Source organism: Callithrix jacchus, chromosome 12 (genome assembly GCF_049354715.1).
Source record: "Callithrix jacchus isolate 240 chromosome 12, calJac240_pri, whole genome shotgun sequence".
NCBI lineage: Eukaryota > Metazoa > Chordata > Mammalia > Primates > Cebidae > Callithrix > Callithrix jacchus.
In genome coordinates, this window is record NC_133513.1 from 50596829 (window position 1) to 50613784 (window position 16956).

The 16956-nt window shown below is 40.4% G+C and overlaps 1 protein-coding gene across 14 annotated transcripts in view; it reads left to right on the forward strand.

The window, feature by feature from the left end:
* The window catches only part of LOC100895981 (cyclin-Y-like protein 2), an 81574-nt gene extending 77248 nt beyond the window's left edge, over positions 1–4326 (forward strand). For all 14 annotated transcript variants that reach the window (XR_013524873.1, XM_078345465.1, XM_078345461.1 and 11 more), the window contains 2 exons: positions 1309–1471; positions 2649–4326. Coding sequence is in view for 13 of the 14 variants with exons in the window: in XM_078345465.1 (XP_078201591.1) it covers positions 1309–1471; positions 2649–2756 (271 nt within the window). In the remaining variant the exon portion in view is untranslated. The remainder of the gene's footprint in view (positions 1–1308; positions 1472–2648) is intronic.
* Positions 4327–16956: the final 12630 nt, after the last annotated feature.

The window sequence follows — 16956 nt, forward strand, 5'->3', positions numbered from 1 at the left end:
AAGGTAGGAGTATCCACTTGATCACAGGAGTTTAACACCAGCCTGGGCAAAAAGTGAGACCCTGTCTCTACAAAAGGAATTTTTAAAAATTGCCCGGTTAAGTGGCACGAGCCTGTAGTTCCAAGCCTTGAAAGGCTTAGGTGCGTGGGTTACTTGAGCCTGGGAGGTTGAGTCTGCTGTGAGCTAGGATCATGTCACTGCACTTTAGCCTGGGTGACCCTGTCTCAGAAAAACAAAAACAACCTTTGGTCAGGACAGGTGAATAATCATGCTGCAGAGGGCTGCTTTGAGCCTGTTTTCCTCTCAGTGCATTCAACTCACCCCCACATTCTGTTGTGGCCAGGGGCAACATATGCTGAGCACCTTGGGGTTTCATTTCTAACTCAACTCAGGAGAAACAGTGTGTTGTAAGGCCAGCGCCCTACCAGAAGGCATCTCATAAAATGAGTTTAGTTTAGCCAAGATGTCTCTCTGATCTTTCTACCACGAAGTGTAAAGAGTATTCCTGCTCCATAATAGTGACAGCTAATAAATGGCATTCATCATTTCTATTATCTGATCACTATTGTGGTGTCTTGGGAGTGACCATGAAGTCTGAGTTGTGCAACAGAACGCTCAAGAATGACCCTGAGTCAGCTGCACAAGTACAGAGGAGGCCGTTGCCTTTCTCCTCATCCCAATCTTGGGGTGCTGGATTCAGAATGGACTGCAAGCAGCTGTGCCCTGTTTGGACATTGGCATAGGAATACACACTGTCTCCAGTGTGTATTATCATGGGTCTTGGAGCAAATATCATGTAAAAGAAGGCATTTCTACATTCTATACATTCATAGGTTTTATTTCAGAAGTGAGTTCTTATCTTCATGTGGAACTGGAACAAGGGAAGACCTTAACACATGTTTCTATTTATAAGGAATTTTCCATTGAATCCTTTCATGTTTTCAGAGAAATAAAAAACTGAAGGCTTTACCATGTTTCTTAAGTTTATATCATCTTTCTCCATGTTAAATGTGAATATGTCTTTGAAAAGGAACATAGGAAAAATCAAGTTTATTAACATTTTTTACATTCATGTTTCATTTCGGGTACAAGTTTTTTTCTGAGTTTTCAAAGAGAATTGGGAAAGTTGCACTCTTTCTTGTATTACTTCACTAGATCGGGTTCTGTCCAGTGTGTTATTTTATGAATTCTAATAAACTAGAGCACATGATAGCCTTACCACATTTCTTACATGAGAATAATGTTTTTGAAGATAGCCCAGTGAACTAACATGGTCCTGTGTTGGTTCTGTTGTTTCTCCTTCCCCAGGAATAAGTTGGAAACATACTTCTTGGAGCTAATTAATTATGATACTAACGTTTCTAAAAGCGTTTATACCAGATGCTACTTCCGTCTTCGTGACCTTGTATTGAGGTATGGCCTGAGTTCGCCTACTTACCTTCTTGACAGAAAAAGAGCATGGGATCTGCAGGTAAGGCTATGAAGTAACTAAGTGGGTTTTGAGTCAAACACCAGTGCCAACATTTATGACTAGGTCATATGAAGTAGTGATTAGAAAAATGGAAAGCTTCAAAATTAACATACTGAAGAGCTTATTAACCTTTTGGCATTCTATTTCCTATATCTCTTATGGTTTTTCTAAGGATTCACATTTTTGGGAAATTATAGATGTTATCTCTTTTGTGGCCATAATTCAGAATGTTTTAATCAAATTAAATTTATTCTTAATGAATTTGAACGTTTTGAACATTTGCCCTTGCAAATAATATACAGAAATGATTTCTTGCCATTGTATTTCTAATGATGTCTACATACCACAATGCACTTACCACTCTTGACTACTTTTTGTTACTCGGTTTGCAAATTTCTGTCATTTTCTACTGTGTATTCCACAGTGCAGTCAGTCCCATGGGTGTGTTAGAGAAACCATTAGTGCCTAAGCCAAGAGACATGCACTTAGTATGAGGCGTGCGTGTCTCAAGTACTGGCTGCAGGAAGTACATGGGATTTTACTGGAAATGATCACTTTTATGGAACAAAGTAATATTTATGGTTTGTGACTTTTGGTAAGTACACAGCAAAATTACTCACAGTTGACAAGCATCAACATTTAAAATAGGCGTGTTCTGTGGCATCATAGAAGTATTTTAAAATAATACAATTTTCTACCATAAGCATAAAAGTAGTGCCTTTTGATGCCTAATCATTAGACTTTGTTGACATTTCAATACAGTCCAGCACATGCCTGCCCCGTTACAATTTTCTGTGAGTATATAATAACTTATAGATTGGGTAGAATGTGAATAGATTAATAAACTTTTTGCAAAACTGTGCTTTCATTATTTTTAAGGCACAAGTGCACAGGTAACAGGTAATACTGTTAGAAGCCTGTCACAATATAGTGACATTCTGGGGAGCCCAATTTTTAAGTAACTTAATAAAGCAAGCTCCCCTTTGCTTCCGCAATCTAATTCTAGCCCTGAAAGGAGATGGCCTAAGTAAGCTGCCAGAAGGGGGTGTGTAAACCTCAGCCAAAGTAGCTGTAGCTGAACTAAAGGATCTGCATGTGTGGCTTCCCATCAGTGGTGATTTTTAAAAGAGTGGAACCCTTTTTTAAATTGTACCTCTTTTCTATTTGACATTCTTAGGCTTTATCAAGGATGGAACAAGACGAAGTGTTCTATACTGGCATGACCAGGTCTGTGAGCGTTGATGACGTAACTACTCTTCAGCGCACCAGGGCCATCCTCTCCTGAAGGAAGAAATGAGGGGCCATGTAACATCTGAACCCCTCACCAAAAAAGACAGGAAAATACCACCTCTCCTGCTAAATAACTAGAAAAGTTTGTATTTTCAAAAGAAGAAATACCTCAATTCAAGTTAACTCAAAGACAACTAAGATTGCCCTTTATAATAAAGAATGGGACCTTGTCAGGGCAACAACACAGTCTTCACTCTTCTGTCCCTTTTAATGTAAACAGTTACAGAAACCACTTTAAAGCGAAGGCTCCTTCTGCCCACTCACAGATACTTGCTTAGTGTGTCGGCTGATAGCTGTGAATGGTGTCAGGCTTTTTTTTTGTTTTCAGATGAGTCTGTTGCCAGGCTAGGGGGCAGTGGTGTGATCTCAGCTCAATTTCTACCTCCTGGGTCCAAGCCATTCTCCTGCCTCAGCCTCCCTCCTTAAATAAATGTTTTATTTTAAGTAGCTGGGATTACAGGGGCACCCGACCTGTGTAAGGCTTTTAAAACAATGATTTAAATTTTTTAGATTTTAAAAGATAACTTTTTTTCTTTTTTTTTTTTTTTGAGACGGAATTTCGCTCTTGTTACCCAGGCTGGAGTGCAATGGCGCAATCTCGGCTCACCGCAACCTCCGCCTCCTGAGTTCAGGCAATTCTCCTGCCTCAGCCTCCCGAGTAGCTGGGATTACAGGCACGCACCACCGTGCCCAGCTAATTTTTTGTATTTTTAGTAGAGACGGGGTTTCACCATGTTGACCAGGATGGTCCCGATCTGCTGACCTCGTGATCCACCCGCCTCGGCCTCCCAAAGTGCTGGGATTACAGGCTTGAGCCACCGCGCCCGGCCAACTTTTTTGTTTCTAAAATAATATTTTTTCTTTCCCCCCAAATTGCAGTATTAGTATTCAGACATGTCAAAGGAGTTCATGAATAGCACAGTCTTTTCTTCCTGAGGGTCCTCCCCTTCAGGTGTCCCAGCCTGCTTGCAGCAGCCATAGACGGGGCCTTTATACTGAGAGAAGCTACAGAGTGCTGGAAAGCTGGGAATACACAGGCAGACATGATCAGAGTTGAGAATAGGAGGCGGGTTGTGATGTCCTCTGTGAGGGAATAATTATTATTGTCCTGGGGCTGTTTCTAGATATTGCCAAATAAATTCAGATGTAGGTAAGACGTGACTATTCTAAAGGAGTATTACAATGGGGAAATCAAGCATCAGATCTGCAAGCATCTCATAAAATGCAGAAAAGGGCTGTGTTTTTTATGGAGGAGCAAACAAGATTAGAAGGAAGGTGGAAGAGTGGAGAGTGGCAAAATCAGATTCAAGCTCAGGGAATGTGTCAGCCAGAAGTCAGCCTGTTCTTAGGGGCATAAACGGGGTTTGTATGTTGGCTCAGACTGAAGGCAGAGCACAGTCCAGGAGCTGGGGAAAGGAGAGAAACTTAAGCAAAGTTGTGATGGAATTCCTGGAACCCAAAAGGCAAAGGTTGCAGTGAGCCAAGATTGCACCAGTGCAGTCCAGCATGAGAGACTCTGTCGTATAAGTAAATAAATATTTTAAATAAAGTCTGGTTTTAACCAATTATAGTTTCTATTTGTGTAATTTTGTTAATATAAAAGACCCACCTCTGGAAAGACTATTAGGATTTTCCTTACTCATATCCAACTAAATTATACCACCCTGTTTCCTAAAAAACAAAACCCACGAAGTTTCCATTAACTAATCTTAATATCAATTTATATAGATGATTCACAACATGCTTAGACTTTCTGTCTTGCCTAAATATTCTCTTTCTTGAACAACTTGGTCATTTTATTTTAGGAAAAAAAATTTACCACACAAGATTTCTTCTTATATAAAATTGCATTTTTTAACCTTTATCAAAAATACCTCTTTGTATCTTTAACTTTCTTCCCTTATTTCCTGGTTCCTATTACCTAATTTTATAAATAACTTTTATAAAAGCTTTGAATTAGACATTGACCTCCTAATAAGAACATTTAAAAAATGTTTTTCTACATTTTTTGAGTTGGAAATTACCCAGCTACTTAATATCTGTTAATAACCTTAGATACCAAATCAGATGACAAGTCTGTTTACAACCATTTATTCCATTACATTTACAAGATTAATATTTTATCTAGATGATGAAAACTGTGATAGTCATTATTTAAAGTAAAATCCCTGTTAACCATTTTTATAGCTGTGAATTTTAGGTGTTTGATTTTCTTTTTTTTTTTTTGAGACGGAGTTTCGCTCTTATTACCCAGGCTGGAGTGCAATGGCGCGATCTCGGCTCACCACAACCTCCGCCTCCTGGATTCAGGCAATTCTCCTGCTTCAGCCTCCTGAGTAGCTGGGATTACAGGCACGCGCCACTGTGCCCAGCTAATTTTTGTATTTTTAGTAGAGACAGCGTTTCAGCATGTTGACCAGGATGGTCTCGATCTCTTGACCTCATGATCCACCAGCCTCGGCCTCCCAAAGTGCTGGGATTACAGGCGTGAGCCACTGAGCCCGGCCCTAATTTTCTTTTCTTTTTTTGAGACAGTTTTGCTTTTATTGCCCAGGCTGGAGTGCAGTGGTGCAATCTGGGCTCACTGCCACCTCCACCTCCTGGGTTCAAGTGATTTCTTGCCTCAGCCTCCCAAGTAGCTGGGACTACATGTGCCCGCCACCAGACAGGCTAATTTTCTTTGTATTTTTAGTAGAGACAGGGTTTCACCACGTTGACCAGGCTGGTCTCGAACTTCTGCCATCAGGTGATCGGCACTCCCCGGCCTCCTGAAGCACTCTCAAATTAGAGGCATGAAGCACCGTGCCCACCCTATTTAAGTAATTTTCTTAAGGTTAAATATAAGGGTATTTTACCAATAACTCAGAATGTAGATGTTTTCATTAAACCAAATTATTCCACATCTTTTTTATCAAAAATTACACAAGCAAAGATCATTCTGTCTTGGGCGGGGTTGTATAGTTCTATAATCCTTGTAACAGATCTTCATCGTATTCTGCAGGAATAAGCATGAAATCACGTGATCAACAAAGGCAAACAACAATGCTGGACATTTTCACAGCATTACTAATACTTTCTCAATAATTCAAAAGCCAGCTTATTTATAAAAGATTTTACTAGGCCGAGGCAGGTGGATCAGGAGGTCAAGAGATCGAGACCATCCTGGTCAACAAGGTGAAACCCTGTCTCTACTAAAAATACAAAAATTAGCTGGGCACAGTAGTGCGCGCCTGTAGTCCCAGCTACTCGGGAGACTGAGGCAGGAGAATTGCCTGAACCCAGGAGGCGGAGGTTGCGGTGAGCCAAGATGGTGCTACTACACTCCAGCCTGGGTGATGGTGAGAATCCGTCTCAAAAAAAAAAGTATGTTCATTAGGAAATTCATGAAAACAACCACAATATTAAAGGATTGGTTCTTAAACCCAAACTAAGGTGAACATTTTGCACACCTTACTAGATACAATACTCTTCCTGAAAAAGTCATTTCAACTTAACCAGCACTCGATATCAAATCTCTGCTCCTGAGGTAGGTACTTTGGAACCTGAAGCACACAGTTTAACGCTGTGCCTATGAGACCATCCTGCTGTCCTGTTTTGGTGCTGCCCCACTCTGAAATAAGAAATATATATAGGAAAATTGTTACTGATTCTGCCTTAGGACAGTAATAGTTTTATTAACATGGATATTAACTTAGGATTGTATAGTCATTCCTCTATTGAAACATACTGTTGATACTTCCAGGTCAAGATACTAGGCTTATAGAAATATCAACTCTTAAAAGCGATTTTTAAACCTATACATAAGTACATTAAGACAAATCAAAAAATCACTACACCAAGAAAAGGAGAAACAAAGAAAAATAACTTGTTTTCACATGCAACATACATCTTTCAATGAGAAAAACATGGAAAAAAATCTTACCATTATCATTAGTTAAATTGAGCAACACCCCAATGATGGCCCTCATGCAGTCCTCCACTGCTTTGCCCACATGGTTACATTCTGGTGAGGCAGAGGCTTACTGTCAGCTAAGCATATGCTGTCCTCAGCGCGGTTGTACTGCTGAATCAGTTCTTCACAATGCTGTAATGCTCTTAAGAGAAAATAAAATATAGACTATTATAGTAAATAATAGGTACACAACTTATTTCTATTTACTTGAACCTAAAGGCTATCAGATAAAACTTCCCTTTATTTTGGAAAAACCTGATACCTTAAAAAAACTACCCAAGGAATGTTAAAAATTAAACACTAGTGGCAGAAGTTTCTATCTGTGCTACCTACATTTACTCTAGTAATCTCTTTATTTCCAAGTTGTCTCTCATGTTATTGATCTCTTCATCAGACAGACCACAACCCTTTCTCAAACAGGGAAAATGATTAAGAGCTAATGTTGAACACTTCTGAGGTAGTAAATGTTATTGCCATTATTACACAACAAACGTTAATGTAAAGACAAGTATTAAATACTTCATATGCATTAGAGCAAATAATTATTATCTTAACTATCAATGCTACAGTATAATCATTATTTTTTAATTGAAGGTCAAACTGACATGTCTCCTTGCCAGTTATCCAAGGGGATGAGCTACATCCAAGTATTCTCAAGATACTACCCAAAATAACAAGGAAATATAATCCCTAAATGGGTCTAGTATTTCTAAAGACACTGTTTAAATCACCAAGTCCACTATTTTTAAGTTTAATACAAATCAAGTAAGCGGTCTCTGTCAGTTGATTCTTCATGCATTATGTAAAATGATACAAGATTCTTTAAAAAATCATATCTAATCTATGCCTAGTTGCCCTTTAAAACATATTGAGGAAATTCTGTAAGGGTTTCCTAATATTTTACAACCCTTTGGTCAGGAAGGTGTTCCTCATGTGTAACCTAAAATAATTTGTACTTCTGGTATTGAATGCTTGTCAGGATTACCATACTGCCATTGGTAACTCAACTGTTTTTAGACTGAGCTAAACTAGGGCTTTGAAGATAAAAGGAGGTTCAGCATATGTTATTTAATCTTTATGCTACCCCTGCATTGATCATGGTTTCTGCTGAAAAGCTTAAAATCTAGAGATGAGTGCTCTTTTACAAACAATTCTGACCTCTACCGTCACTTCCAAGACATTTGGCCTGAACTTCCTAATCATAACAAAAGAGCTAAAATGTATCATATTAAATACTTCCATTTACAAGGCACTTGTTGGAGGGAATGAAGTATACACAAGAGATATTTTTAAATCAGAAACAACATATACAATTTTTATTTGTCAATTTAAAAAAAATGAAATCAGAAACATTTAACTTCAATAATCTTTGGCAAGAAAGGGTAAAACATGGTAGCAAACAAGCAGAATGCATGTGGTAAGAGCACTAACTATATAGGTAGGGCACAGTAGTTCATGCCTATAATCCCTACACTTTGGGAGGTCAGCGTGGGAGGATCACTTGAGCCCAGGAGTTTGAGAACAGCCTGGGCAACATAGCAAGACATTGTATCTATTTTTTAAAAAAGAATGCTAAATATATATGTAAAATAGGCCAGGTATGCCTATGATCCCAGCACTCTGGAAGGCTGAGGAGAGTGGCATCACCTGACGTTAGGACTTTGAGACCAGCCCGGTCAACATGGTGAAACCCCATCTCTAATAAAAATACAAAAATTAGCTGGGTGTGGTGCATATGCCTGTCCCAGGTACTCAGGAGGCTGAGGCAGAATTGCTTGAACCCAGGAGGTGGAAATTGTAGTGAGCCGAGATCATGCCACTGCACTCCAGCCTGAGCAACAGAGACTCCATCTCAGAAAAATAAATAAATAAAAGCAAAATATACCATTGAAAGATACAAAATGTAGAAATGCAATCAAGTCCACAAATGTTCTGGAGGAAGACAAAAAAAATGTACAAATGTAAGACGAAAAAAGGAGATTTTAAAAACCTATAGATTAAGAAAATCTATTGAGACTAGAAATTTAAGATTACTGAAAATTAGAATATTGACTAAACATAAAATAGTAAGCAACTAGATAATCAGTGGTATGAAAATAGTATTGGGTTATATTTTTTAAAAGTCATTTTCTTTCAGACATTGTATACTTAAGTATTTATGGATGAAATGATAATATCTGGATTTGTTTCAAATAATACAAGACGGGGAATGGATGGGGTTATAGATGAAAACCAGACTGGCCATGACTGATAATGTGTACATAACAGCTTATTACACTATTTATATTTGAAATCCTCTAAAATAAGAGGTTAAAAAACAGATAAATCAGAATCAGACTGCAATGGGCCTTTGATAAGGCCGACTTCCTTTAATAAGAAAGTTGCACCTATATCCAAAGACAATAAGCAATCAGAGATTTGGGAAAGTTAACTTCATGTGTTACTGTTCTAGGCTAAAGGCCAGAGAAGTAGGGCAGATATTAAGAACTAGGACAGAGATATCATGAAGAGGCTGCTGTAATAAGATACAACCAGGACTGGAGACATACTTGGGAATTTTACCTGCACAGAGGTGACAGCATTAGCCTAATTGTGATGAAATATGTGTGGGAACAGAGAATGTGAAATAGAAGTTATATACAGATATGGAAAAACAAGTCTAAAGTACAGAAGAGGGCTAGAAAAGTCCATTTAAAACAAGAATGAGGACAAATGCTCAGTATTTATTATATGCCAAGTACTGTTCTAGGCTTTGCATATTAACTAATTTAACTCATTAATATGTATCATACATAATATACAAAAGATACTTTTTAAATAATTTAAATCTTAAAAATGTTTTATATATATTTTTAATATACACATTTTAAAGTATCTATTTAAGAATATATTTCTTGCAAATATATAAATTAACTCATTTTATTGGAATAACAATCCTAAGTGGGTTAGATACAATTATTTTTTTTTTAATTTTTTTTTTTTTGAGACGGAGTTTCGCTCTTGTTACCCAGGCTGGAGTGCAATGGTGTGATCTCAGCTCACTGCAACCTCTGCCTCCTGGGTTCAGGCAATTCTCCTGCCTCAGCCTCCTGAGTAGCTGGAATTACAGGCATGTGCCACCGTGCCCAGCTAATTTTTTGTATTTTTAGTAGAGACAGGGTTTCACCATGTTGCCCAGGATGGTCTCGATCTCTTGACCTCGTGATCCACCTGCCTCGGCCTCCCAAAGTGCTGGGATGACAGGCATGACCACCTCACCCAGCTCATAGATACAATTATTTACCCCCTTTGTAAAGAGCTTGATTTGTACATTATAAAAGTTATACAGCTGAAATTATCAAGCTGGAATCCAGTCATATTGTGTCCAAAATCTGTACTCTTAAAACTTTAGTTATACAATATGCACCAATTCATTGAACTCAATAGAGTATTTCATAAAGGAAGCTAATCCAAATTTCTTTCATTTGTGGTCAATCCAAATGTTTAAAATAAATAGTGTTAGTTGTTAGCTAATAAACAAAAAACTTACTTAGCTGATGAAACAATAAGTTGGGAATCTTTATATGCTATCAAGTAGCTTTGATTTTCAGGATTAAGCACAATTACCTAAAAGGGAAGAATATAAAATAATTGTGGCAATCCAAAACTTTCATTCACATATCACACTCTGCCTGGTCCCTAAAAGATAAAAAGATGAGGAAAAAAACAGTCCTTGTTGTCTAAGGGAATAATTTCACAACCCACAGGTTCCAGATGTAAAATAAGAAAGCTAATGTTTTGTGAAAAAATTAAGACATCACTGTTATTATTCATTCATATTTTACACTATATATTCACTGTAACGAACTGCCTCACATTGAATGTCAGAACAGAGCAGTCCTTAATTTAACAAATAACAAACAGCAAGCAAATAACAAAGCTCTTAAGTAGATTCATTTAGAATACATTTTTACATGGAAATGTCTGTTATCTACTGTTCCCAAAGAACTGTAGAAGACACACGGAATAATTACCATTTAATCTATGCCAGAAGTTTTTAATTTATACTACACTATTTTCCCCCACAAATGCTTTTAAAATAAACTGGTGAACAAATCCATACATTCTGAAGTTAGCTGGCAACATAAATTCTAATCTATATGGAACTCGGTTAAAGTCCTTCATAAGAGTAAAAGAACAAAATACACTTACTGCAGTTCAACAGTATCATTTTCCAAAGCCAAATATCATGACAAACCGTGCTTATAAACAATCTGATGCAGGCCAGGCATGGTGGCTCACGCCTGTAATCCAAGCACTTTGGAGGCCAAGATGGGTGGATCACCTGAGGTTGGGAGTTCAAGACCAGCCTGACCGACATGAAAAAAAAAACTTTGAAGGAAAAAAAAAAAAAATCTGACTCAAATAAAAGTCAAATAAACCAAATGCTAATAATAATTTAAAAATAAAACCTGACCACATTTAGCTATTGTTATCTGCAAACAATATACTCAAGCAGAAACTCACATTAAGGAAAAAACAATAAAGACTGGAGGGGCTCAGCAAGGTAGCTCATGCCTGTAATCCCAACACTTTGGGAGGCCGAAGCTGGCAGTCCACTTGAAGCTGGGAGTTTTGAGACCAGCCTGTCCAACGTGGTGAAACCCCAACTCTACTAAAAATACGGAAATTAGTAAGGCATGGTGGCAGACACCCGTAATCTCAGCTAGAGGCTGAGACATGAAAATTGCTTGAACCCAGGAAGTGGAGGCTGTAGTGAGTCAAGATCACACCACTGCCCTCTAGCCTGGGTGACAGACCGACATTTTGGCTCAAAAAAATAAAATTTTAAAGAAAAAAGATTGGTATATATAAACAAGCCTGACCTTTCATTTGCAGCAGTAATACAGGTACTCTTCAAAAACTGCTCATTTCACTTGTTTAATCACAACTGGTTGCTAAAATAAAGGTACTGCAATTTCTATCTGGATAGATTAACAGAAGTGAACCCCACAGGCGTATATAAAATATCTGGCAGTCTCTCTCTTACACAGGCATTCACAATCAAGACTGAATACTTTTTGCCAAATTGTCATCCATACTTACACTTTCTAAAACTCGTAAACATCTCTCTGCTCCCCATAATGAGGCTACAAGTTTCTCTTCATCCTCATCTCTACTTAAATGATCCACACATTCTTTTACTACATGAAAAGAAACAAACATAAGTTAATACTTATCATCAATACTTACCAATACAATACTTTTAGCTAACATTAAAAGCCATCTGTACACATGCTATGAACATGCTGGAATCTCTCTGAACATTTTTTATTCTAGGTTTCATACTTTGAGATTTTGAAATGTATCATACTCTGTAATTATTTTGTTTCTATAATCTCCCAATACCAAAATGTTAACAGCCTTTTTTTTTTTTTTTGAGACAGAGTTTTGCTCGTTCTTCCAGGTTGGAGTACAATGGTGCAATCTCAGCTGACCACAACTTCCTCCTCCCAGGTTCAAGCGATTCTCTTGCCTCAGCCTCCCAAGTAGCTGGGATTAAAGGCATGTGCCACCATGCCCAGCTAATTTTTGTATTTTTTTTTTTTTTAGTAGAGACGGGGTTTCACCAAGTTGATGGTCTTGATCTCTTGAACTCGTGATCCACCCGCCTCGGCCTCCCAAAGTGCTGGGATTACAAGCTTGAGCCACTGCGCCTGGCCCTCTCATTATTTTTAATTTTATTTCTTTTTTGTCAGATAAGATACTTAATATAATTTTCATTTTTTTGGAAATGTTTATGACTTGTTTTGTGGTCTAACACATGGTATATCTTTGAGAATAATCCATGTTCTGAGGAAAAGAATATGTCTTCTTTGGCATTTGATGAGTTATCCTGTAAATATCTGTTAGGTCCATTTGGTCTATAGTCCAGATTAAGTCTGATGTTTCTTTGTTGATTTTCTTTCTGGATGATCTGCTCAATGCTGAAAGTGGAATGTTAAAGTCTCCAACTATTATTCCATTGCACTGGGGTCTATCTCTCTCTTTAGCTCTCATAATATTTGCTTTATATATTTCAGTGCTACAGGGATGGGTGTAGGTTTATTTATAATTGGTACATCCTCTGGCTGAATCAATTCCTAATCATTATATAATGACCTTCTTTGTCTCTTTTTATCGTTTTTATCTTGAACTTTACTTTATCTATATAAGTATAGCTACTCCTGTCCTTTTCAATTTGCATGGAATTTCATTTGCATGAAGTATCTTTTTCCATCCCTTTATTTTTATCTATGTGCATCTTTATAGGTGAAGTGTGAACCAGCTCCCTTCTTTTTCAGATTGAAGAACTCCCTTTGACATTTCCTGTAGGATAAGTCTGGTGTTGATAAAATCTCTAAGATTTTGTTTGTCTGGGAAAGTCTTTATTTCTCCATGTTTGAAGGATATTTTCACTGAATGTAATATTCTAGAATAAAAGTTTTTCCTTCAGCACTTTAAATATGTAATGCCATTCTTTCTTGGCCTGGAAGGTTTCCACTGAGAAATCTACTGCCGGATGTATTAGAGCTCCTTGTTGTGTTATCTTTTTCTTGTATCTTGCTGCTTTTAGGATGCTTTCTTTATCTTTGACATTTGGAAGTCTGATTATTAAATATCTTGAGATGGTCTTATCAGGGTTAAATCTGCTTGGCGTTCTGGGACTTTCTTATACTTGAATATTGATCTCTTTCTCTGGGTTTGGGAAGTTACCTTTATTATCTCCTTGAATGAACTTTCTACTCTGATCTTCCTCTCTACCTCCACTTTAAGGCCAGTAACAGATTTGCCTTTTCTTTTTCTTTCTTTTTTTTTTTTTGGCCGTTTGAGTCATTATTATTAAAATATACTTTGACAAAAATAGAATCTCATTTCACATCAATACAACAACAACAAAAAACAGTTTCCTGGACTGTTACACCGCTAAATTTTCCAAAGTCACTATTTACAATTACAGTAGCCAAGAGGGAAGGTGGGATGCGGCCTGGAGGTGGTGGGACAAGGAGGTAGCGAGAGACAATGGGGGCACCAAGAGCAAGGAGGTGGGGTCAGGAGCAGAAGGAGCTAACAGGAGAAGCTAGGGAGAGGCCCAGGTGGAATGAGGGAGGTGGGCCCTCCATGGACCTCCCACCCCACAGACCATCCCAGTGTCCGCTCCCCCAGGTAGTGTGCATGCAAGGCCAAGGACACTCACCACACTTGCCCCCATGAAAGAGCTCTTGCCTGGATCACCCCAGGGAGGTCCAGGCCGATTCTCGCCCAGAGCCACCTCACTGAAGACCCTCTCCCCATTCTCCCTGCACATTGTGGCCAGCTTTACAGGGCTGGCATCAACCGAGGGGCGGGGAGCTATTGCACTGTATATCTTAGAGAAAAGCTGGGGAAGGGAGGGGCCCGATTTGCCCCTGCCTAGCCCTTCCGCCCTCTGCAGCCCTCTCCTCATGGCTCTGTCTTTCTCTCCAAATGTGCTTCAGAGAGGCCCTCACTTCAAACCTGTCCCCAGCCTCAGATTCCCCAGGCTGCCTTCCCAGCCCAAAGCTCAGCAGGCACCCACATATCCGTGGGGTGCAGCACACACAAGAATCAGCACAGGTGTGGCATGTGTGTGCAGGGCATTTGGGGGCCAGGCTTCAGTATTCTGCTCCATGTGCCTATGGCCACATGAACCCAGAAACAGAGACCCTTTTCAGAAACTCTGCCTCACTTTCCCCTTGAGACACAAACCCACCCATCAAACCCACTTTGGGGTTTCAGTCTATAGTGTGGGTTTTTGTTGTTGTTGTTGTTGTTGTTGTTTGGTAGTTTTTTGGTTATTTCCCTCTATTTGGGTGATGGGGTGGGAGGGCTCACATGCAGGGCTCGGCACCTGTCCTTTCCCAAAGGCCTATCGGGCCCCACACCCACTTCCTGCAGCATATGTGTAAAACGTGCAAAGTGTCCCCCCAGCCAGTGAAAATGGTGGGTGTGCGACCTACCCTCTGCGGGAGGACTGAGCTCATTCGGAAAAAACCGGAACGCAGGCAAGAAGAAAGTTCTTAAGTTCAGGCTTTATTGAGAGGAAAGAGCCTCCGGGCGTGCCAGCCGGGACGAAAAGGAAAAATGGCCATGCCACCCAGAGGGGCAGGGTTGTCTTATAAGGGTAGAAGGGCTGGAGGAGAGGAAGAGTTGGGGGCTAGGTGGTGGGCAACTGTTGGCCAGTTTGAACCGCTAGGTGGGAAGCCGGGCGGCGGGAAGCCGGGCGGCGGGAAGCCGGGGAGAGCTGATGAGGCAGAAACCGGGCGGGCGGTGGGAAACTGGGGAGTGCTGATGAGGCAGAAGCGGCGGGGGGAGTGCTGATAAGGCAGAAGTGGCAGGAGGTGGCTTCAGCGGCGAGAAGGCCAGGGCGGTTTGTAAAAATAGGAGAGCCTCTTTGTGGGGGGGGAAGAGAGAGAGAGCTTTCAAGGTAGAGGCAGAGATTTCCAAACATTCCCGACTCCTTAAAGAAAAGAAAAAGAGGGGTCAGGGGCGTCGGTTGTCTCTCTGGCTACTTCCTGCTGACAAGGGTCGACGGGGGTTCTGAAGAGGTCTCTTTTCCTAAGGAGCCTGGATGTTCAGGGAGAGGTCTGTTTCTTGCACTCATTCAGGGCAGGGTTGGAGCAGCATCTGGTGGATGGTGACTCGAGTCAGTTCCTGAAAGCGCCGCTCTATGAACTGTAGAAAGCAAGGAGCAATAAGTAAGATTAGGCAAATGGCTACTAGGGGCCCAAGCAATGGGGACAAGAGGGTATACATAGAGGAAGACCACCACGCTGTGGCTTCAGCCGAGAACTTCTGACTCTGCAGGTTAGTTTTGAGTTTCTGGAGGCTCTCGACTCAGGTTTCTACTAGGCCGGATTCATTGATGTAGTAACAGCACTCTTCTTGTAGGAAGATACAGGTCCCTCCTCGTTCAGCAGTGAGCAGGTCTAGGGCTCTTCGGTTCTGCAAGGCAACTTGGGCAACTGAGGTGATCTGTCGTTGGAGTGATGCTAAAGACTCAGTAGAGTCATCAATAGCTGCTTGGAGTTGTGAGGTCAGTCGGGCTATGGCCAGGTGAGAGTGGACTAGTGCCCCTCCTCCCAATCCTGCTGCAAGTGCTGAACCAGCAAGGGAGACTCCAACGGCAATGGGTAGGAAGGCAGCTCGTCGGGTGCAGCAATGGGGAGCTTGCAGCATCTGGAATACGGCTGAAGAATATATAGTGAGTCGAGGGACTAGGGTTACAGGGAGGCATAAAAGAGATGAGGAAAGACCGATGTAGAGAGTTTTTGTTAAGGTCCTGTTACACCAGAAAAACGTTCCTCGTGGGGCTGTTATATTAGTGGTTACCTGTATAGTTCTATTACAGCTAGGGAAGTTTCGGCCTAGGGAATAGCACACAGGTAGCTGTTCAAAATCAGGTGGAGTGTAGAGATCGACTTCCCTGATGGGGGAGAAGGAAGAAGTTGAGGCTGAAAGGTTGAGAGGGATGGGGTAAGGGACTGCAACGAAGGGAGTCTGTCCTAAGAAGGCACACATGAGGCATGAGGTTAGGTCAGTTAGTCCTGAGAGGTTAGCTAACTTGATTCCTTCTTGGAGAAAAGTTAACCAGGAAAACAGAGACGAATGTGGTTGTAATTGGTCATTCAGAGATTTTTCTTGTAGGCTAATATCAGAGTGGACTTGGTGGACTGTACGTACGTATGTCCGCCAGATGTACAGGTGGGAAGAGAGATATTTGGTATCTATGTGGTCATACACGGCAGCTTTCTGGGGGCTTTTCCACCAGTTGTCCCAGGGGTCAGGTATGAGAATGGAATACCGTGTAGAACCGATAATGTTGTTTCCTTCTCCATCTATGTCTGGGATGATTTTGAGCTGAGATCGGGCAGGTACTGTGGACTTGACGGCTATATGTAGTCGACAGTTCATCCAAGTACATCCCATGCAGGAGCGCCAAGGAGTATTATTGCATGCTCCTGATGGTTGGTCATGGTTGAAGCACATGAGAGGTATATTAGTATGGATGTTGTGGAATTTGGTGAAGTTCAGATATATGGCCCTTTGGCATCCGGCTGCGGGGCAGTCGGAAGTTGCAAGAAGATGGTTGTGGCTGTATGGGGGGGTATTACAAATGAAGGTGGTTTTGGTATAGTTTTCAGTTAGGAAGAATCTCCATCTATAGGGGGTGTGGCTGCTAGGCCCTGGTAAGTTTGACAGATAA